The sequence below is a fragment of the Budorcas taxicolor genome, chromosome 6 (assembly GCF_023091745.1).
Source record: "Budorcas taxicolor isolate Tak-1 chromosome 6, Takin1.1, whole genome shotgun sequence".
NCBI classification, from domain to species: domain Eukaryota; kingdom Metazoa; phylum Chordata; class Mammalia; order Artiodactyla; family Bovidae; genus Budorcas; species Budorcas taxicolor.
In genome coordinates, this window is record NC_068915.1 from 37954934 (window position 1) to 37978503 (window position 23570).

At 34.1% G+C, this 23570-nt stretch overlaps 1 protein-coding gene across 1 annotated transcript in view; it reads left to right on the forward strand.

Annotated features, from left to right (window-relative positions):
- The window catches only part of NCAPG (non-SMC condensin I complex subunit G), a 44744-nt gene extending 22879 nt beyond the window's left edge, over positions 1 to 21865 (forward strand). Inside the window, exons 14-21 of the mRNA XM_052642238.1 lie at positions 5344 to 5571; positions 15425 to 15606; positions 15876 to 16050; positions 18251 to 18412; positions 18671 to 18809; positions 19151 to 19234; positions 20802 to 20877; positions 21742 to 21865. Of these exons, the coding sequence (XP_052498198.1) occupies positions 5344 to 5571; positions 15425 to 15606; positions 15876 to 16050; positions 18251 to 18412; positions 18671 to 18809; positions 19151 to 19234; positions 20802 to 20877; positions 21742 to 21865 (1170 nt within the window). The remainder of the gene's footprint in view (positions 1 to 5343; positions 5572 to 15424; positions 15607 to 15875; positions 16051 to 18250; positions 18413 to 18670; positions 18810 to 19150; positions 19235 to 20801; positions 20878 to 21741) is intronic.
- Positions 21866 to 23570: the final 1705 nt, after the last annotated feature.

The following is a 23570-nucleotide window of genomic DNA, read 5'->3' on the forward strand; positions in this document are numbered from 1 at the left end:
GGTTGAAAACATCCGTAGATGAGATATATTATTAGGTGTAGTTGTAGATCAATAAAACTTACACTTATGGAATTTGAAATTTAAATTTCATATAATTTTAGCACATAATGAGATATTAGTTTTTAACCATTTAAAAATGTACAATTTTATTCTTGACTTAGAGTCTGTTTAAAAGCAGGCAGCAAACTGGATTTGGTCCATGAGTCATAGTTTGCAGATCCCTAGTAGTAATTACAGGGATATAAGTATGGAAGCACGGGTACTCATGAGGTATTGTAATAATCCTGGAAAGAGATGTTGATAACCTGGACCAGTGTTATGATTTTGGGGGTCATGAGAAGTGATGGTAGTTAAGTCTGAAGGACAATGTCTGTAGAATTTGCTGATGAATCTAATGGGTCATGTGAGAAAAAGAAGTGGAAGGAAACAGGAATTTGGCCAGAATAGGTGGAAAGATGGAGTTACCCTTTCCTGTGATAAGGAAAACAGAATAACAGGTTTTATGGCAGGTAAGTGAGACAAGGAGTTCAATTTTAGACATGGTAAGTTTGAAATTGGAGGTACAGTTCAGTTCAGTCACTCAGTCGTGTCCGACTGTTTGCGACCCCATGAATCACAGCACGCTAGGCCTCCCTGTCCATCACATACAAGTGGGTGTGTATTGGATAGACATTTGGATGTGGGTTTGGAACTAGTAGACAGGCCTAGACTGAGCACATGGATCTGGGAGTCTTTATTCTATAATAGTATCTGATGCCTAGAGTTTGGATGTTACCTGACAAATGCATGTAGTTTGAGAAGAGATCTCAACTTTGTAGTTCCCTAGGGCTCAGGCAACATTTAAGGTAAGGGAGATGAGGAGGAACCAGTTAAGACCAAGGTGAAGTAGATAGTTAGGGAAGAGTGTGATGTCCTAGAAAGCAAGTGAAGATGATATTTTAATGAGGCCAAGATGACCCAACTGTCTAATGCTTGTGACAGGTTGGTATAAGACTTCATGGTTGACCATTTTTGGCAAGTGAGGCAGTGTTTGGTGACTTTCATGAAAGTAGTTTATGTGAAGGTCAAAGTCTATTGGAGTGATCCAAAGAGAGAATTATTGAGTAGAGGATTCTGGGAGAACGATTGGAGATAGCCAGTGTAGACTATTCTTTCAAGATTATACTTTGTTAGGAGTAACAGAAATGGAGGGGTAGCAAGAGAGGATATGGGGTAAAAAAAAGTTTTTTTGGTTTGAATTTTTTTTAAGATGGAGAAAATTAAAGCCTGTTTACCCTAATGAGAATGACCCACATGAAACAAAAAAAGTGAAAATATAGGGAAGAGAGGGTGCTCAGCTGCTTGAGTGCTATTGAGTAGACAAGAGGGGATTAAGTCTAGTGTATCAGTGGAATGTATTTGACTTTTTAGCTCCTTTGGACATCTGTTTTTAGCATTTGGTCCTAGCTTTACTTGGAAAATATACTTCCCTCCATCTCTTGTCAAATGTAGTGGGATAAAAAAGCAGCAAGGAATTTTTGATCTTGGGGGAAATTCAACTATTGATTGAGTTGAGTCTTTTAAAATAATCTTCCTGAAAGATTATGTCACATGTTATTTTCAACTATTGATTGGGTTAAGTCTTTTAAAATAATCTTCTTAAAAGATATCTCACATGTTATTTTCAAGTTAACACGAAAAGTGCTCCCATTTACCTGTTGGCAAGCAATTTGCACAAAAATACCTTGCAGCTTTTTTATTCCACTACATTTGACAGTACCAAGTGCTACATGAATCACACTATCCTTTTGTGACAATGTAGGGAGATGGAGGGAAGTGTATTTTCCAAGTAAAGCTAGGCCCAAAGGAAACTTCCTTTAATGTTGTATATGATATTGCCAAGAAAAAGAAAGCATACAGTTAGGGAAGACATGGGTAAGTCATGTGTTCTGGAAATGATCAAACTGTTTGTGACTTGTATCAAAGGAGAAAAATTTTAAACCATACTTTTTTTTTTTTAAAGATCTCAGAAATTTCAGTGTTTGGTTATAATTTCCTTTTTTGGAGTACTTCGCATCTAATCAGTTCATTTAATGTACAAGGATTAAATTCCTAATGTTGTTTTGTTTATATTTATCAGCCCATGCTTGTTATCAGAGTAAAATTTCTATTATGTGAGATTCTTTTGGAAACTTGGAATGTCACGTATTATCTTTAAAATGGTGTATAGTTTTTTTTCAAACTGGGAGAAAGATTTTGTACTTTGTCCAGATGAATCATTTATAGCACTTAGCCATATATCTGGTTTTGCTCCAAGATGTAGAATAAATCTCCCATTACTATTTAAGTCAGCAGGTATTGGCATCAGTGATTCTACTAGTAATTCTAAAAGGAGTCCCATCTACTATTGTGAATTTTATTGGCTTTATAGATACCCAGGAAATAAAACCCTACATTTTCAAAGAGATTTTGCTAAGAAATTAAACAAGTTCTCAACTTCAATTTCTTGGCTTTGTAGAGGAAGGGTAGTGAAGTGTAGATTGACCCCTGCTGCTAAGTCATTTCAGTTCAGTTCAGTTGCTCAGTTGTGTCCAACTCTTTGCGACCCCATGAATCGCAGCACGCCAGGCCTCCCTGTCCATCACCAACTCCCAGAGTTCACTCAGACTCACGTCCATCGAGTCAGTGATGCCATCCAGCCATCTCATCCTCTGTCGTCCCCTTCTCCTGCCCCCAATCCCTCCCAGCATCAGAGTCTTTTCCAATGAGTCAACTCTTCGCATGAGGTGGCCAAAGTACTGGAGTTTCAGCTTTAGCATCATTATTTCCAAAGAAATCCCATTTTAGTCGTGTCCAACTCTGTGCGACCCCATAGACGGCAGCCCACCAGGCTCCCCTGTCCCTGGGATTCCCAGGCAAGAACACTGGAGTGGGTTGCCATTTCCTTCTCCAGTGCAGGAAAGTGGAAAGTGAAAAGTGAAAGTGAAGTCGCTCAGTTCTGTCCGACTCTTCATGACCCCATGGATTGCAGCCCACCAGGCTCCTCCGTCCATGGGATGTTCCAGGCAAGAGTACTGGAGTGGGGTGCCATTGCCTTCTCCGAGATTGACCCCTAGTCATTACTTTTTTTTTTAAGTGGAAGAAAAATCTTACTAGAACATTTGATAGTGAAGGATTCATTTATGTCTAGCTTACTAAGTACAGTGCTTTCTGACTCTAAAAATGAGGTAAAACATTTATCAAGATGCCCTATATACCATTATGAGTACTTCTGAAAATTTACAAGTTGTTTTCAAATTGGAATGCTGATAGAGGAGATTAAAGTTAGACAATTATATAAAATTTCTAGTACTGCAGCAAAAAAAAAAAAAAAAAGCCTAGAACTCATTCCAAAGGTATAGTCATGCACTTGACTTTCAAGTTTGAAATGTGAATTTTGATCTTTTTAAATTTTGTTAATATAACATGAATAATATAGAGAAGGAAATGGAAACCCAGCTCTAGTATTCTTGCCTGGAGAATACCATGGACAGAAGAGCCTAAGGGGCTACAGTCCATGGGGTCACAAGGAGTAGGGCACAATTGAGTGACTAACACAGTGTGACAACGACATGAATAATAAGTGTTTTGGTCATCTTAGAAGAAATGTAATATGAATTTAATGCTTAAGAGTGTCCTGGAGCATTAGGAAGTTATTTAATACTAAACTTATCCCCCATTTGACAGAGCTATAGGAGTGTTGTTTTCTCCTGTATAATTTTCTGTAGTGAAAAGAGTTGCCAAAAGCAAGTTCATGTGAAAAATAAATGAATGTTCCCTATCAAGACCATTTCATAATTTTACCTTAATATCAAATCAAAATACTTAATAGTAGCCTTGTCGTGGAATTAAAATTGACCTTTTTTTTTAACTTTTAACTTTGATCTCTGAACTTTTTTCAGGGACTGGCTATTAATGTTTGTCTGAAAAATAACAGTATAATTTTTTGTACATTAAAAATGTGAGTGATACCAGATACAAATGCAGTAAAATAAATTGTATATGGAATTTTGCCTCTGTTTTGAATGTTATTCTGGGGTGGACTTTTATTAGATCTTCAAAAGGATTTGCAATCAAAAGAATTTAACCACAGCAGATTCAGTTGTTTATTAAGGTATTTTCAGAGCTATCATTGGAAGATTTTAGATTAAGGGAAAAGAGCTATATTTTGGGAAAGTAAGAAATCATTTTTTTTTAAATCAAGTTTGACTAGCAGAAACTGATTTCAGAAATATATCCACACTTGTTAGAAAGGCAGAAGAGGGAAATTACTTAATTTTAAAATCTTTCTTTAAACAATATCCAATTTAGAGAGCTGTTGCTAGCCAGTAAAGGACTGAAAAGGGCAAGGAAAGCCAAGATGCTGTTGAGAGAGTAGTGTGTTTAAAATTTGTAGAGGATGGTCATGACAGTACATTCTTAGAAATAAGCATTTGGATTTGGCAAATTTGCAAGTCTTGACATAAGAAAATGTAATAGATGTATCTTGAAATTAAGTTTTCTAATTCTGAGCCGTTTTTCTCAATTCATTTATTTGGCAAACCTGCTGGTGATATATTTTTTTTTTTCATTCTATGGGCTAAGCTGTATAGCTTATCAATCAATCAAGCATATCAATGACCAAAATTTAAGTACATTAGAGAACATACCAATAGTAAATTTCTTCATAGTAGAAATATTCAGCTCTATTTTTTTCATGGCTTTTAAATTTAGTTTACAGGAATTCAGTTTTCTTAACTTAAGATACTCATACAAACTGCTGGGTTTTGTGATTTACTTCCTTCCAGTTCGATGAAAATTAATTGATGATTAATGAAATCTGAATTTATCGCACTAATAAGAAAAAAAAGTTGTCTTTAATGAAGCTTCATAGCTTAGAGGAATACTGATGTTCCAGTAAATGCTTTTCATTAGTTAGGATGTAATATTTTTGTCTTTATAAATGGCCCTAAATAATTACAATATAATAGAACAGTTTTTCTAGATCTTAAAAACATAATAAAATCATAGTTGAACATATACTCATTGAACATATGCTCATACACATTTTTATATATAAAAGGAACAAAAAATTCTGCTTGATTCTAGTTCAGGAAATTTTTACTGACTGATGAGCTTTTTCTGAAAGATATGTAACTCTTTTAAGTGTCATGGTATAAATAACAATAACTTTAGAATAAATTTTAATTAAGTTTTAAAAAATATTATATGTAGACTTGACACTGTTGTTGAAATTAGACTAAGATATATGTTAATTTTATGTTGTGTGAACAGAATGAAAGTGTACCTCATTTATTTTTGGTGGGGGATGTTGTTTCAATTTAGGTTTTGCAAATTGATGATGTGACAATAAAAATAAGTGCTTTAAAGGCAATCTTTGATCAACTGATGACATTTGGATTTGAACCATTTAAAACTAAAAAAATCAAAGCTACTCAAAAGGAAGGTGCAGAAGTAAATTCCAATGAAGAGCAAGAGTCAAAAGAATCTGAAGAAGAGACAGCTATAGCCAAGAATGTTCTGAAACTACTTTCTGATTTCTTAGATAGTGAGGTAAGAAATAATCATGGCCCTGTTAGTGTGCAAGGTCATTTTTAGCATGTATATGTTTATGTTCTTTTTAGTTTTTTAAGCTGAAGTTTAAACTTGGCTGACATTTTTAAAATTTTTGCCTTTTGAATATCATAATTAAATTCTTTCACTTGTAATATACCTAATTTCCCACTATCAAATTACATGTTTAGAGAATTGAAGTGTAAACAAAAATGAAATGACTATTGGGAGGTTGTTGTTTTTCATCTTTTTTCTCTGTGTTATGGTCTATGACTTACAAATTTCTTACCCAGGAGTTTTTTTTTTTTTTTTTTTTTCTATTATGGCATGGGGATTTTAGTTCCTCGACCAGGAATTGAACTCCACCCCCTGCACTGAAAACACGGAGTCTTAACCACTGGACTGCCAGGGAAGCCCTCCCAAAGTGTCTTAAGAAATAATTTAAAATAATCTTATATTGAGTGGGTACAAGTTCTAAGATATGGTATGGGCTTAGATCTCTTTCCTTAAGGTACTCATTAACTACATTTTTAAAGCATCTATAAAGATTTAAATTATAAAATTTTTAATTTTTATTGAGATGAAATTGATATAACATAGAGTAACAATTTTAGAGTGAACAATTAATTGACAGTGTAGTGCAACCACTGCCTCTAATTTTTAAAACATTTTTATATCCCCAAAGATTAAGTAGTTGCTCCCAGTGTCTCCTCCTAACAGCCTGTAACAACCATCAATTTGCATTTTGTCTCTATGGATATAACTCTTCTGGATATTTCCTATAAATGGAATCATAGAATATTTGACTTCCTGTCTACTTTCTTTCACTTAGCTTTTTTTCAAGATTTATCTATGTTGTGACTTGTGTCACAAGCCTTCTTATGGCAGAATAATATTCTGTTTTATGTATATACCACAATTTGTTTAGCCATTCATCCACTGAAGGATATTTGGACTGTTTCCACCTTTGGTTGTTGTGAATAGTGCTGCTATGAAGATATGTATGGCTGAGTAGCTATTTTCAGTTCTTTTGAGTATATTTCTAGAAGTAGGGTTACCAGGTCATATCATTAATTCTTCTTTGCTGTTTTAGGATTTTGCTTCTGCTCCTCATCCCAACTAATTGCTTAATATATCCTCAACCTTTCTTTCTCTTTAAAGTTAGAACATTTGTGTTCTCTAAGCAAATTTTAGTAATACTATAGTGTTATCGTTTGCCACCATATTTTATATTTGGTCTCGAGAACTTATTCATCTTTTTTTTTTAAGGTATAATAGAACTTCTTATAGCTGAAAATACACCCTTTTACCAACCTCTCTATATTTGCCCCCACCCACCAATCTGTGGTAACTACTATTCATTCTACTGTTCCTCTGAGTTTAACTTTTTGAAAGATTTCTACATATAAGTGATACCAAGAAAGTATTTATTGGGCTGTTTCACTTAGTATATTGTCCTTGGGGTCTAGTCCTGTTGTTGCAAATGGCAGGATTTCCTTCCTTTTTTATGGCTGAATAATATTGCACTATATATCTCACATCTTCTCTGTTCATTCACTAATGGACACATAAGTTGTTTCCATATCTTAGCTCTTGTAAATAATGCTACAGTGAACATGGGAGTGCAGATATGTCTTCAAGAGTCTCTCTTCATTTCCTTTGGATGTATACCCAAAAATGGGATTGCTGAATCATGTAGTATTTGTGTTTTTACTGTTTTGAAGAATTTCATTCTACTTTTCATAATGACTACACCAGTTTACATTCCCACCAAGACTGCACTTAGGTTCTTTTTTCTTCACATCCTTGCCAAATGTCTTTTTGATAAAACCATTTTAACAGTGTGAGGTGATATCTCATTGTGGTGGTTTTTTTTTTTTTTTCCCTTAAATTCTTTTTAGGTTTTTGCATTTTGGTTTTTATTCATCTTTGAGTTAATCTTTTGCTTGTGGTACAAGGTATGATCAGTTGTTGCTGGTTGTTTTTTTTTTTTTTTTTTGGCATAGAAGTATTCAGGTTTCTTCTAGCACCATATAGCATGTGGGATCTTAGTTACCCCGAGCAGGGATCAAATCCATGCCCTCTGCGTTGGAAGGTGGAATCTTAACCACTGGATCACCAGGGAATTCCCTCATTTTACCTTTGTTTTGTGTTTTCCTGGTGATTAGTGGTATTGAGCACCTTTTCATGGGCCTGTCAGCCATTTGTATATCTTCTTTCAAAAAATGTTTATCAATTCCTCTGCTCATTTTTTAAAAATTTTATTTTTAATTGAAGGATAATTGCTTTACAGTATTGCATTGGTTTCTGCCAAACATCAACGTGAATCTGCCAGATATACCCATGTCCCATCCCACTTGAATTTCCCTCCCACCTCCCACCCTATCTCACCCCTCTAGATTGTTACTGAACCCTAGTTTGAGTTCCCTGAGTCATACAGCAAATTCCCATTGACTATTTTATATATGGTGATGTGTGTTTCCATGTTACTCTCACCACACCTCCTACCCTCTCCTTCTCCCCACCGCCGTGTGCATAAGTCTGTTCTTAATGTCTGTGTCTCCACTGCTGCTCTGCAGATAGGTTCATCAGTGCCATCTTTCTAGATTCCATATATATGCATTAGTATTCGATAATTGTTTTTCTCTTTTTGACTTACTTCACTTTGTATAATAGGCTGTAGCTTCATTCACCTCATTAGGACTGACTCAAGTATGTTCCTTTTTATGGCTGAGTAATATTCCATCATATACTTATATATATATTTTATATATATAGAGAGAGAGAGAGAGAGAGAGAGCATGCGTGTGTGTGCGAGAGCACAGATTCTTTATCCATTCATCTGTCGATGGACATCTAGGTTTTTTCCATGTCCTAGCTATTGCATATAGAGCTGCAGTAAACATTGGGTTACATGTGTCTTTTTCACTTTTGGTTTCCTCAGGATATATGCCTAGTAATGGGATTGCTGAGTCATATGGTGATTTTATTCCTAGTTTTTTAAGGAGTCTCCATACTTTTCTCCATAGTGGCTGTATCAATTTATATTCCCACCAACAGTGCAGGAGGGTTCCCTTTTCTCCACACCCTCTCTAGCATTTATTGTTTGTAGATTTTTTGATGATGGCCATTCTGACCACTATGAGGTAATAGCTCATTGTAGTCCTGATTTGCATTTCTCCAGTAATGAATGATGTTAAACATCTTTTCATGTATTTGTTAGACATCTGCATGTCTTTGGAGAAATGTCTGTTTAGGTCTTTTGCCCATTTTTTGATTGATTGTTTTGGTTGTTATTGATTTGTATGAGCTGCTTGTATATTTTTGAGATTAATCCTTTGTCAGTTCTTTCATTTACTGTTATTTATTCCCCATTCTCAAGGTTGTCTTTTCACTTTGTTTATAGTTTCCTTTGCTGTGCAAAAGCTTTTAAATTTAATTAGGTCCTACGTGTTTATTTTTTTTTTAATTTCCATTACTCTGGTGGGTCATAGAAGATCTTGCTGTGATTTATGTCAGTGTTCTGCCTGTGTTCTCCTCTAGGAATTTTATAGTTTCTGGTCTTACATTTAGGTCTTTAATCCATTTTGAGTCTTATCTTTGTGTATGGTGTTAGGAATTTCATTTTTTTTTAAAGTAGCTGTCCAGTTTTCCCAGCATCACTTATTGAAGAGACTCTCTTTGCCGCATTGTATATTCTTTCGTCCTTTGTCAAAAATAAGGAATCCATAGGTGCATGGGATTACCTCTGGGCTCTCCGTCTTGTTCCATTTGTTTGTATTTCTTTTTTTTGTGCCAGTACGGTCTTGATGACTATAGCTTTGTAGTATAATCTGAAGTCAGAAAGGTTGAACCAACGCCCCCTGCAGTAGAAGGTGGAGTCTTGACAACTGGACTTAGCCGCCGGGAAGGCAGACCACCAGGGAACAACAATTAATCAAATTGTTGGTTTTGCTATTGAGTTGTAGTAGAGTTCTTTATATATAATTTTGGATATTAATCCTTTATCAGATATATAATTTGTGAATATTTTCTCCCATTCCATAGGCTGTCTTTTAATTTTGTTGATGATTTCCTTTGCTGTGGAGATGATTTTCAGTTTGATATAGTCCCACTTGTTTATTTTTGCTTTTGTCGCCTATATTAAGGAGCTTACTACCCTCTGTTTTTTCTGTAGGAATTTCATGGTTTCATATGGTAATTTCTTTAATTTTTTGAGGACCTGCCAAACTGTTTTTCATAGCAGCTGAACTACTTTACATTCCCAGTGTCCAACAATGAACAGGGGTTCCATCCTTATCAACACTTGTTATTTTAAACAATTTTATTTGTTATTAAAATTAATATGAGAAAATTGTTATTGAAATTTTCAGCTATTTTAGTAGATTGGATTGGCACCTCACTGTAGTTTTGAATTAAATTACCCTAACGACTAGTGATGAGTATCTCCCTGTGCCTTTTGGCTATTTGTATGCCTTGTTTAGAGAAATATCTATTCACATCCTTTGCCCATTTTTAGATTGGGCTTTTTACTTTGTTAATAATGTTCTTAGATTTTTATGAAGTTTTAGGTTTCCATGAAGACTAATTCATCTTTTGTTGCTTGTGCTTTTGGTGTTTTGTCTAAGACTACACTGTCTAATCAGAAGCCATGAAAGTTTATCCTTTTATTTTCTTCTAAAAGTTTTACTCCTTTAGCTTTTGATTTAGATGTATTGGTGCATTTTCAGGTAATATCTCAGTAGGTGGTGTGAGGTAGAGGTCCAGTTTCATTGGTTTAACTGTGGACATCCAGTTGTCTCAGCACCATTAGTTGAAGAGATTATTCTTTTCCTACTGAATTGTTTTAGCACCATTGTGGAGGATCAGAGAGTCAATTGATCATCAGTATATGGGTTTATTTCTGGATTCTCAGTTCTTTTTCATTGTCTGTCCACCCTGAGCCAGTACCAAACTCTCTTGATTCATGTAACTTCATAGTAAGTTTTGAAACCAGGGAGTTGAGTTTTCCAACTTCAGCTCATTATTTTCAGTATTGTTTTGGCTATTTGAAGTACCTTGAAGTTCTTATGAATTTGAGGATTGACTTTTTCATTTCTGCAAAAAAGTCTGTTGGAATTCTGATAGTGATTGTATTGAATATATGTAGATTGCATTGGGGCAGTATTGCTATCTTAATGTTTTCCAATCCATTAACTCATATGTCTTTACTTGTATTTAGGTTGTCTTTGATTTCTTTCAAAAATGTTATATAGATGTCTGGGTCCATGTTTTTTACTTCCTTGGTTAAATTTATTCCTATATATTTTATTTTGGGTGCTATTGTAAATGGAATTATTTTCTTAATTTCTTGTTTGGATTGTTCATTCATGTTGTATAGAAACTCAGCTGTATCTTTGTGTGTGGATTTATTTAAGTTTGTATCATGCAACTTCGCTGCATTCATTTGCTAACTCTTGTAGTTTCTCTGTGTGTTTATTCTTTGGCATTTCCTCTCTAAGATCAAGTTATCTGTGAAGAGACAGCTTTAATTCTTCCTTTTCAATTTGAATATCTTTTCTTTCTTTTTCTGGTCTAATTGTTCTGGCTAGAACTTGCTGTACAGTCTTGAATAGCAGTGGTTAAAAAAGGCATCCTTGTCCTGTTTCTGATCTCAGGGGGAAAGTTTTCAGTCTTTGTGGACTATAATGTGGATTCTTCATAAATGCCCTTTATCGTTTTAAAGAAATTCTATTTTTATTTCTCTGAGGTTTTTTCCCCTAACCATAAAAGCATGTCTAATTTTGTCAAATGATTTTTCTCTGTGAGTTGAAACGATCATGTGATTTTTTTTTTTTTTAATTGCTGTGGTACATTATAATGCTTCATTTTCTTATGTTGAACCACCCTTGCATTCTTTGGATAAAACTCACTGAGTTATGTTGTATAATCTTTTTAATATGTTGTTTGTTTTGATTTGCTAGTAATTTGGTAAAGATTTTTTACATTGGTATTCATAAGGGAAATTAATCTATAGTTTCCTTGCATTGTCTTTGTGTGCCGGGTGTCAGGGTGATATTGACCTCATAAATTGAGATAGGAATTGTTTTCTCCTCTTCTGTTTTTTAGGAAGACTTTGAGAAAGATTGCTGTCAGTTCTTTAAATATTTGGTAAAATTTATCAGTGAACACATCTAGTCTTAGAGTTTTCTTTTGGAGAAGTTTCTGATTTACTTATTCAATCTATGTATTTTTTTACTGGTGTATTCAGATTTTCTATTTTTTAAGCCCTTTTGGCAATTTGTGTGTTTCTAGGATGTGGTTCATTTCATCTAGGTTGTTTAATTTGTTGATATTCAGTTCTTAGTATTATGTTTATAATCCTTTTTATTTCTGTAAGGCCAGTTGTAATGTTCTGCTTTCATTTCTGATTTTAGTTATTTGCGTCTTTTTTTTGTCAATATAACTAAAGGTTTTTCAAGTGTGTTGATCTTTTCAAAGAACCAACTTCCAGTTTCATTGAGTTTGTTTTTCCCTCTAATTTTCTGTCTCTTTTTTTTAGTTCTCTAAGATGTAAAGTTAGCTTATTGGTTTTAGATTTTTTTTTTTTTTTAATGTAGACATTTACTGCTATAAATTTTCCTCTAAACACTTTGGTGCATATCAAGTTTCTGTGTTTTTTATTTTTATTCATCTATTTAAGTAGTTTCTAATTTTCATTTTGATGACTACTTTGACCTGTTGGTGTGTAAGAAGAATATATTGTTTAATTTACATACTTGTGAATTTTACAGTTTTCTTTTGTTACGCTTTTCAGTGTTTTCCATTGTAGTTGGAGAAGATACTTTGTTTGATGTCATTCTTTATGAATTTGTTGAGACTCGTTTTGGGTCTAATACAGGCTCTATTCTTGAGAATGTTCCAGTGCACTTGAGAAGACTGTGTAGTCTACTGTTGTTGGGGGGAGTGTTTTGTATGTTTGGTAGGTTTATGGTGTTAAGTCCTCTACTTCCTTATTGGTCTTTCCAGCTGTTCTATTCATTATGGAAAGTGGCATATTAACGTCTTCAGTTATTATTTTCGAGCTGTCTTCTGCCTACAGTTCCATCAATGTATTCCAGATATTTTGGGGCTCTGTTTTATGTTTATAAGTATCTTTTTGATGAGTTGACCTTTTTAAAATTAATACTTAATGTAACAGTTTTTGACATCACATTTTGACTATAAATTGGTGGAAATAAGTCCTTATTAGTATTTTCTTAAGTTTTAAGTTACTAGCCAAGTGATAAGACTGACTTCTTGTTGGGACTTATCCAGTGCTGTGGGTTTGCTGACATTGTGTAGATGGAAAACTATTGAACAGGAACACTGTTTGACTGTAGATGAATGAGTTTTGTTTTTTAGGTTTTTTAAAAAAAAAAAATAGTACAGGTTCATTAATCTCTTTCTGGCTTCACTAGATTCTGTGACTTTGATTTTATTTTTGTCATAACCACTAAAAAATCTTGACTTTCTTAATTGTCCTCTGGGCCATATAAAAGTTTTCTTTACATGCTTTAAAGACCTGCAGTCCTGTCCCAATTCAAATTCCTGTTAGAAATTTTAAAAAGATGAAAGGCATGCAGCCTTTGGAATTGGGACTTAAAGACTTGTGTTCTGGTAACATCTTTGAATCTTCAATAAGATATTTATTGTCTCTGGACTGTTTCTTTATCTTTGAAATGGGAAAAATGATGTTTATTCAGGCTGGTTCTTTAATTTAGTCAACAAGTATTTGACAGCTATTTATGTGCCAGTAACTATACGGTCTTGAGAGTACAGTGCTGGGTGGAACAAAGTCTCTGCCCTCATGGTTGTTTTGAGCCCTAAATGAGTTTGTGTGTGGAAAGAACCTGCCAGTACTCTGGCACTTATTAATCTTATCAACCTGTATATTTTTCTCTTTATTTTTGAGTTTTGAAAAAATTTCTGAAATACTTTCTGTATTTTCTCATTCCACTGTTTTCCCTTCTGTCCCTTCTAGTTTAGACTTGTGTTTCATTCCCGGATTATGGCCTGTCAACATTGTTGTTCAGTTGCTCTGTCGTGTCTGACTCTTTGTGACCCTGTGGACTGCAGCACACCAGGCTTCCCTGTCCATCACCGACTGCTGGAGCTTGCTCAAGCTCATGTCCATTGAATCAGTGATGCCATCCAACCATCTCATCCTCTGTTATCCTCTTCTCCTCCTGCTTTCAGTCTTTCCCAGCATCAGGGTCTTTTCCAGTGAGTCAGGTCTTTGCATCAGTTGGGCAAACTATTGGAGCTTCAGCTTCAGTCCTTCCAGTGAATATTCAGGATTGAATTCCTTTTGGATTGACTGGTTTGACCTCCTTGCAGTCCAAGGGACTCTCAAGCGTCTTCTCTAACACCACAGCTCAAAAGTGTCAATTCTTCAGTGCTCAGCTTTCTTTATGGTCCTACTCTTAAATCCACACGACTACTGGAAAAACAATAGCTTTGACTATATGGACCTTTATAGGCAAAGAAATGTGTCTGCTTTTTAATATTCTGTCTAGGTTGGTCATAGCTTTTCTTCCAAGGAGCAATTGTCTTTTTAATATCATGGATGTAGTCACACCGATAGTGATTTTGAAGCCCAAAAAGATAAAGTCTGTCACTGTTCCCATTGTTTCCCCATTTATTTGCCATGAGATGTTGGGACTGGATGCCATGATCTTCATTTTTTGAATGTTGAGTTTTAAGTCAGCTTTTTCATTGTCCTCTTTCTCTTTCATCAAGTGGCTCTTTAGTTCCTCTGTTTTTTTTTTTTTTTTGCCATAAAGGTGGTGTCATCTGTGTATCTGAGGTTATTGATATTTATCCTGGCAGTCTTGATCCCAGCTTGTGCTTCATCCAGCCCAACATTTCGTATGATGTAGTCTGCATATACGTCACAGAATCTAGTTAAATAATCTATGACCTGTCAACATTATTTTTCTGAAATCTCATTTGTCTAAGTACTCCTTCAAAAATCTTCAACGATATCCTACCTCATTGAGGGTGAATTTCTTTACCTAACTTTCAAGGTCTCTAATCTGATTGCTAAGAAAACTTACTTTCTATCTGTAGTAAAAATAATCACTGACATTTGTTAAGGGTTTACTGTGTGGATGGCACTTCTAAGAGTTTTACATATATTCTTTGTTTTTTGTTGTAAGTACTTCTGTTATCCCATTTTTTATATATGAAAAAAGTGAGGCACAAAGAAGTTAAGTAATACGCATAAGATCAGATCATGCAACTAGGAAGTATCAGAGGCTTGAATCTAATTCAGGCGCAATAGCCAGTATTTTAAACTACTACTCTTTCATACCTGTATCTCTGTTTGAATACCACTACCTTTTTTTCATTTTTTCTCTAGTTTTGTTTTGGTTACCCTTTTTAAGCAATGCCTTTTTCTTTTTGTGTACCTTCTATTCACATTTTACCTGTTATTCACACATATTGCCACTCCTGCCTGTGGAACTTTCATTTATAGACACCTTCTCTGATGGTAGAGACTGTTGTTGAAAGTTTTCTATATCTTAGCACCATGATAATTGTTTAATACATATGGTTTTGGTTTCTGGTTTCACAGTATTACCTTTTGGTTCTTTTTGTTCTTCTGAAGAGTTGAAAGGGAATTTATAGCTAGACTAATAGTTCGTCACATAGCCTTAACCTAAAAAGAAGAAATAAAATCCTCTTATGTACCTTTAAATAATCATAATAACATGAATACTTTTGGATAAATTTATATAAAAGTACTGTAGGATGGGCTACAATGTAAGGCCTTAAAGGGAAGTATTAATACAAATAAAAATTTTCTTTTAATGAAAGTCATTTTTAATAGGTGTCTGAACTCAGGACAGGAGCTGCAGAAGGACTAGCCAAGCTGATGTTCTCTGGACTTTTGGTCAGCAGCAGGATTCTTTCTCATCTTGTCTTGTTATGGTACAATCCTGTGACTGAAGAGGATGTTCGACTTCGACATTGCCTAGGCGTGTTCTTCCCCATGTTTGCTTATGCAAGCAGGTATTTAGTCATATTGATAAACCAAAGTCTAGCTTGAAATTGAATCCAGGCTCCTCATGAGTCATATTTATAGTATTTTGCTGTTAGTTTTCTTTTTCTTCAGTGGTAAATGAGAAGAATTTACCTAGATTCTATCTACCTGAATTATTTGGCTCTGTCCTAGATAAACATGTACTATATCTTGATAGGGTGAATTTTGCATATAATGTTGTTTTTAAAGAATCATTTGCTTTTTCTTTGCTAACATACCTTGAATTGTTTTTCAATAGGACTAACCAGGAATGTTTTGAAGAAGCCTTTCTTCCAACTCTGCAAACACTGGCCAATGCCCCTGCATCTTCTCCTCTAGCTGAAATAGATATCACTAATGTTGCTGAGTTACTTGTAGATTTGACAAGACCAAGTGGGTTAAATCCTCAGGCCAAGAATTCCCAAGATTATCAGGTGGGTGAGTATATTAGCCTATGGATGGTAAGGGTAGTAACTAGCATGCAGGTCACTGTTGTTTTGGTAAAATAATCCTTCTGATAGTTTCTTTAAAATAGAGAGGCTGCATATTGATCTTAAGATTTCTAGTGTATGTGGTAGTACATAACACTAAGAAAAGAAAAATGTTTTTGCAACTGTGTCGGTGGACCTAGAGGGTATTTTGTCTTAAATAATTTGTCTGAAATAATTCAGACAAAGACAAATACTCTGTTAATTACTTATTTGTGGAATCTAACAAATAAAAAGAATGAATATGACAAAACAAACGGATATAAAGTAGAGACTAGTGGTTATCAGAGAGGAGAGGGAAGGGATAAAATAGAGATAAGGGATTAAGAGACACAGACTACTATTTATAAAATAAACTACCAGGATATACTGTACAGCACAGGGAAATGTAGCCATTATTTTAAAATAATTTGAAATGGAGTATGATCTATAAAAATAATGAATAACTGTCATGCACCTAAAACTAATATAATGTTGCAAATTCACTACATTTTAATTAAAAAAGGCCTTTTGGGAAATGGGGAGATATCATATAAAAATAAAAGTGCTAACAGTTTTGCTACTGAATGGAAATTACCAACAATTCATCATTTTTACCATCCCCTCCCCACCTCGTGCTGGCTGTTACTCATTCTGAATAATGACCTGTATGTAGGGCTCATTGAGTGCTCAATTATTGATTTACCTGCTATGTTTCTGATACAAGGAGGGGGAATTCAAAGGATGAAACTCACCTGAAGCTTAGTTTTGTTTTTAATTTAGAGAAGATACAGTTAGTGCATACTCTCCCACAAATTAAATGTAAGCTGGTTTTTAACCCTTTAATATCATTTCATCAAACATTCACCATATTGAAAGTTAATGTGTTATATGAATTATTTCAGATGTCAGCGTATTAAGTTGAACGTATTGGTCTTCTGTTTTAATTGATATTTTAGTTTTTGATATTTAGTGACTGCATACCTCATTTGAGTTACTAAGTTACATGTTATTAGAAAGAAGATTATGAAAATTAAGACAAAATATAGTAAGGGTCAGTGATATAGCTAAGTGCTTTAGAAGATGGCAGGTTTCATGTGGTTTGGATGATAAGTTCAGCATTACTGGTTTTAAATCTGACTGAATAAAATTCACTTAGGCTTTGTTTGGATTTGAGGAGTGGTTTGGATAGAGAAAAAGACTCAGTGCAGGTGATCAAATGTAGCTGGTTTTACAAGTCATGTTGGGGAACTGCGGAAAAATCTTTACAGCTAAGGATCCTGAATAGGCCTTTTAGGGCAGAACATTAGGATAGGGAATTTGGAGTTGACTCTATTGGCAGGGAGTATAATGAAAGGCTTAATGGGATAACAGTCATTATTGGGAAGATTAATTTGATTGTCAGTTTCATTAGGTGTGGTGAGTTGGTAAGAGGAATAGAGAATATTAATAAAGAGAGCAGTTAAAAAATTGGTTTTAGGAAATAAATGCTTATAGAAAGAGAATAGAAAGTAATAGTAAAAAGTAGTAGAAATTGATATAGAAAAAAAGTTGCTGGTACAGAAGCCTAGCAGAAAGAGCTTTGTTTGAGGCGGGGGAGTTGGAAGAATCCAAGGTAACTCTGAGGTCCTAGGTATGGGTGACAGAAGACCTCAAGAGCCTGTTGACGTCAGGGTGCACTCTGATGAGCAGCATCCTGGAGGAGTGAAGGGAATAGATTGGGCAGAGGGAGAGATGGAACTGTCATGCAGTCTGAAGGCCTCAGCCGATCTCACAGGAAGTTCCAGAACTGGCATTGTTCTTTGCTTTGTCCGAAATTGAGATAAGGCTGGGCTGTTGTACCTACACATCTACGAGTTACTGAATGTGGATTAGCCCTTGGGGAGGCAGTGTGACCTTAAGCAAAGCCCATTGTCTTCAGCCTGGTTCAGTCTACCCTGGGAACCTTTAACCTCTAAAACTCATGGTAGCCTGGAGAGTGAATGGTTCAGTACGCATTGTACCACAGCATCTACTATAAGAAGGGGAGCTCACATGGGGAGGACTATGTTAATTTTGTTTTAGACATTTTGGGATTATGACAAGATCATTAGTTGGAAATGATATGTAGGACTGTATTATAAAGATACCATTTCAATTTACCAGTATTTTTCTCTTGATTTGCCAGGCCTTAACAGTTCATGACAATCTGGCTATGAAAATTTGCAATGAGATACTAACATGTCCATATTCACCAGAAGTTCGGGTCTATACGAAAGCTTTGAGTTCTTTAGAACTCAGCAGCGAACTTGCTGAAGATCTTCTGGTTGTGTTGAATGAGATTCTGGAGGTAAGTAGTTTCTAGTCACTCTTAATGTGTATATATTTTGTTTAATCAAAGTAGAATTTACATTCTATTAAATTTATACATACATTAGTATTTGGTGCTCATTTCTTGAAGTAAATATTTCCTTCATAAATTTAATAGAATTTTTAGAATGCTTTATTAATTTTATCATTATATAGTTTTTTAAAAGGTTAGAAAATGCTGCATTAAAAAATATGCTGCATAAAAAAATGCTGCATAAAATTTTTTTTTCTATTGTAGCAAGTAAAAGATAGAACATGTCTAAGAGCTTTGGAGAAAATCAAGATTCAGTTAGAAAAAGGAATGAAAGAACATAGTGACCAAGCTGTAGCAGCACAGGATGACATCACAGCTATGACTGTTCTTCAGAGTGAAGATGGTAACGATATAGTAACCTGAGTATTAAGATTCTCCTCCTCTAACATCTAAGTGATAGATGTCAGAAACGGAAGAAAAGGTTTTCTAATTAAATTCACTTTGGAAAGTGTATTAATATTACTGATAAGTGTTTATTGTACTTGTATAGATTTTTTGTGTACATTTCTCACCATACCATGCCTGCTATGTTCCTAAGAGTTTTGCTTGGTTATTTTCCAGTGTTCACACTTAGAACATTTATTTATGGTACATTTTTCAGTAGCTGCTGTTGGGACTGATTGTCACTGACTTGCTCATATTTTATGAGGCTATTTTTAATAATTGTATTATTTCCTTTAATAGAAAAGAATAAAGATGTATACATAACTCCTGTCAAGGAAGTAAAAGCAACTCGAGTGAAATCCACTCAGCAAAAGACCAACAGAGGTAATAACATGGATTGTCTAACTTTACAACTTTTCAGTTTTGTTATCAAATGAAATACTTTGTTTCCTTAGGTAAGTGTAAAGATTTTTCATTGTCTTACATATCCTTAAATTTCTTTTTGATTTGTTTCAGCTTATATTAGGTTTTACTTTGTGTCTAAAAGTAATATCTGTTGCTTCAAGTGCTCTTGACTAAAGTATGATGCAAAAGATCTGTTGCAAAGGGCTGTTTGGGTTAAACTAAGATTTATTTATATTATCAGTTTGTTGTCTGTCCTTTACACGATTAAGCATTTTTGTCCTTTTTATCCTCCTAGTATTTTTCTGGGCTTCTATTTTCCTTTTATTTCATATTTTCCCAACATAATTTATTTTTCAAGGGATATCCAACAATAAGGGTTTTGTTGGAATAAAGTAAATGTTGACTGTTTAGGGGTCACTTAGAAAAAAAATCTGAAAATCAAGGTCTTTTTAATCTTTTATTATTTTCTTATTACAAAAGCAATGCATGCTTGTTACAGAAGAATCAGAAAACACATCCAAGCAAACTAAAGAATGCTAATAATTCCATTCATGAGTCAACCATTAAAAAAAAAATTTTTTTTGAAGCCCTTTTCTATTAATTATTTCTAAATGGAATCTGGCCATGATATTGTTTTAGAGCCAGTTATTTGAATGCTGATTGCTAGATATTGTTCCATATTAGTCCCATATTGTTGGATGTTTTCTTGGGGATAACTGCCTTAGAAGTTTACAAACAAATACGCAATGTTGGAAGAAAACAAAAGAAAAAGTCTCACTTAAATAAGTATGGTATATAAATTTCAATCAGATGACCATACTGAATAATTTGGCTTTGATCAGATTGCTTTTAGTCAGATATACTACAAGAATTCCACCTATTTTTTTTAATAGCTCAAATTTCATTTATGTATGGTATTTTATTATCATAAATGAGGATCATCAGAGGCCACTTTACTTTGTAACTTTGTAAATTTCTATCAGGTAGAATTTTTGTAACCTCCTCCAGCATATAAAGGCTTTAATTTTATTCTGAAATGTTTTAGGGCACACATTTGAATTGACCTTGTAATTTGAATATTTTAATATTCAAATTTGAATATTTTGAATATTTTCTTGTAAAATTTAAATATTTTACAAGAAACCATATCCTACTGATTAAAGTTCTATTTCTTTAGGACCTGTTTTATGGGCTTAATCTGTATTTCTAACCTTATCATTAGGTCTACGTATACCTTGTGCCATAAAGGGTGCACTCTTTATGTAGCATTTTTCACATGCTTCTTTTCCCCAAATGAATTTAACAAAATTTGCCTCCGTATAACTCAGTTTCCATCTTTTCCCTTGCGTATTGTCAGAGCTTACATAAGAAATTAGTAAAATTTTAATCTTACTTGGGTTCCATTTCTCTGTGGTATTGGTACTTTGTATCAAGGTGTCTGGGGACCAGGAGGGAAGGGTGTTGAAGAGGGGAAAATAAAGGATGGGTAGTTGAGAAAATAGGTTTAAAATGAGCAATTGATAATGAGTTATATACTGTCTTTAAGGACGGAGAAAAGTGATAGCTTCAGCTAGAACGAACAGAAGACGTCAGACTGTTGAAGCTGAGGCTAACTCTGAAAGGTATGCCATGTACATCTAGAATATGTAAAGAAGCCCATCTTCATTTAAAAAAAATTATCTAGAAGTTAAAAAAATTGTAGTTTGCTTATACTGTGAATATATAACAGGATAATCTGAAAATGTATAGCTTTTTAGATTATCCAGGAGTATTTGACTTCCTCTGGTTTGTGTGCTTTTCCTATTGGTTGACATGACTTTTAGTACTATGTAATTATTTTTATGTTCTTTCAAGTTATATTTCCATTTATTCATCTAATTAAAAGATCACGTATATATGACATCTCTGAATTTGAATTGGCAAACTACTGAGATTCAGATTTGGGTTCTCTACATTTATAATGTTAGAATAATTCTGCCTGTAATTTAGATGGTGTTAGTGGTATAATTTATTTTTGATTTCTGCCAATAAGCCGCTGTTGAAAGCTGAATGTTTACAGCTGTCTTGTGTTCATTCATTCATTCATTCATTCATAGGTAAAATGTATATATTTTCAGTATTTAAAGGTTTGATTAAATTGAAAAAGTATCTTTTGGGGATACTTGCTGTTTAGTGTTTTAGGAATTATTTGCCTAAATAAATAGAACTTATTTTTTTCACTACTTGAGTATCCCATAAAATTCTTGGGCAGTTGCTATGGCTGCTGTTTAATTACAAGCTTCATTATAGAAATTGAAGTTTTTGTTTTTTGCTTTATTCTGTATAATACCAGGTCAGTGTTTCTTGGTTTTGAGATTTTAGTTTTAAGCTCAGTGGAATCAGGATATCAATCACACACTAATAAAATGACAGAAACAAAGTTTTATTTATAAATAAACTGGTTTTAAAGCTTATATTTAAATTGCTGTATTTCAACATCTGTTTAGTGATCATGAAGTTCCAGAACCAGAATCAGAAATGAAGATGAGATTACCAAGACGAGCCAAAACAGCAGCACTAGAAAAAAGTAAACTTAACCTTGCACAATTTCTCAATGAAGATACAAGTTAGAAGAAGAAATGATGGAGGTGGAGTCCTTTGAAAAATGGCCTTTAAAATTATGTTCAGTTCTTTGCTTTAATAAAGTTACCCTTGTATGAAAATTAAAGTCTGATTCTTATAGAAATTTCCGGTGTGCGATTCCACATTGTTTTATCCTGTATTGAATCTATAAGTGTGCTTACTGCTTCATCTGCTATCAATCAATCATGGATTTAATAAGAAAATAAGGTAGGCCTGGGAACCTACCTTTTAACAAGTCTCCCAAATTTTCATGTTTAAAATCATGGCATATGGGCAACATCTAAGTGTAAGAACTAGCTGGCTGCTTGCTTTGAGAAACTTGACTTAGCTGTGGCATATCCAACATAGATAATAACACCTCAGAACACATGTTAAAAATGACATCTTAAGGAAAAATAAAAACACCACAAACTAGCCAGAAACAAGCTTAGTTCCAGGGAAGACTAGTATGATGAACCAGAGTCCCCAGCATCCAAGTTCAGCAGTTACCATTTTGATAACTTTGTGATCCTTACACTTTAAAATATTTTGATAATGCTACCTGTATGGGTGATTTTTTTTTTCCCCAAAGTGTTTGCATATGAGAGCCCAAGTTTGCTTATGTTATGATGGTTCCTTGGTTAGGGAGATGTTCACATATATGTATTAATGATGGGGTTTTCTGTGTTTGGGATATAACAAAATATTTATTGTGAGTGATTAAAAAATACTAGTAGGAAAAGAATGTGACAGGAAGTTCACTACATACTAATTTATGAGCACTATTCCTTCAACTGTAAATTTATTTACTGAATAAAATTGGCATGTGCCTGACTTAAGAAACTTACTGTCAAATCAGTCCTCTTTCCTTGTGTTAATACCCAACAAAACACCTTCTACCCTCTGATAATCCTATTATTCAGAATAGAAATAACCTAACATTGGATCTATTTTAATAATTGTGCTTTTGTTAAGGTTTATTTCTGAGAGGCCATTTCTTTAAGGTGATGTTCTCTGATGGAGCTGAAGTTAAGACTGCTGTGCTTTTTTGGGCCAGATTGCTGCGTTACATATGTATATATGCTTTATACAACTTAGAAATATAAAAGGAGCCCAGAAGTTAAAAAGAATGCTTATTAAGCTAAAAGGAAAATGAAGATATGGTGGTGATATAAAAACAGATGATTGTTTTTCATTCTGTTGGCTGTCTTTTCTTGTGCTTCAAATTCTTTATGTAAGCCTTTATTGTTAGATCCCTGTCATTTAAAAAATTTGGGGGGGTGGGCTAGGTAGGGATAAACAAGGTCTTAAAAGGTATGCCATAAATAAAAGTCTTTAGAATCTCAATAAACGAAATCCCTTTTAATCCATAGCTATCCAAAGGGAAGCAGCCATATTCTTACATACTTACATGGACCACCATACCACAGCTTGCTTTCTCTGGCATGGGAAAAATAAGCACCAAACTTTGAGTATTCTTACTATTCAAGTTTTAGACACAATCACATAAGCCAATGATGAAGCTATGCTTTGCACTACTAAAGGAATATCCTCATTTTAGGACATCCCTTTACACTTTAAATTAAAGGGCTAGAATACAATAAAATCAATAGATGTAAATCCATTTACCGTTTTTCATTCAAAACTGATAACTTACAAAAAACCAAACAGTATTCTTATCTGCAAGAGGCACAGATGATATGCTGAAGAGTAA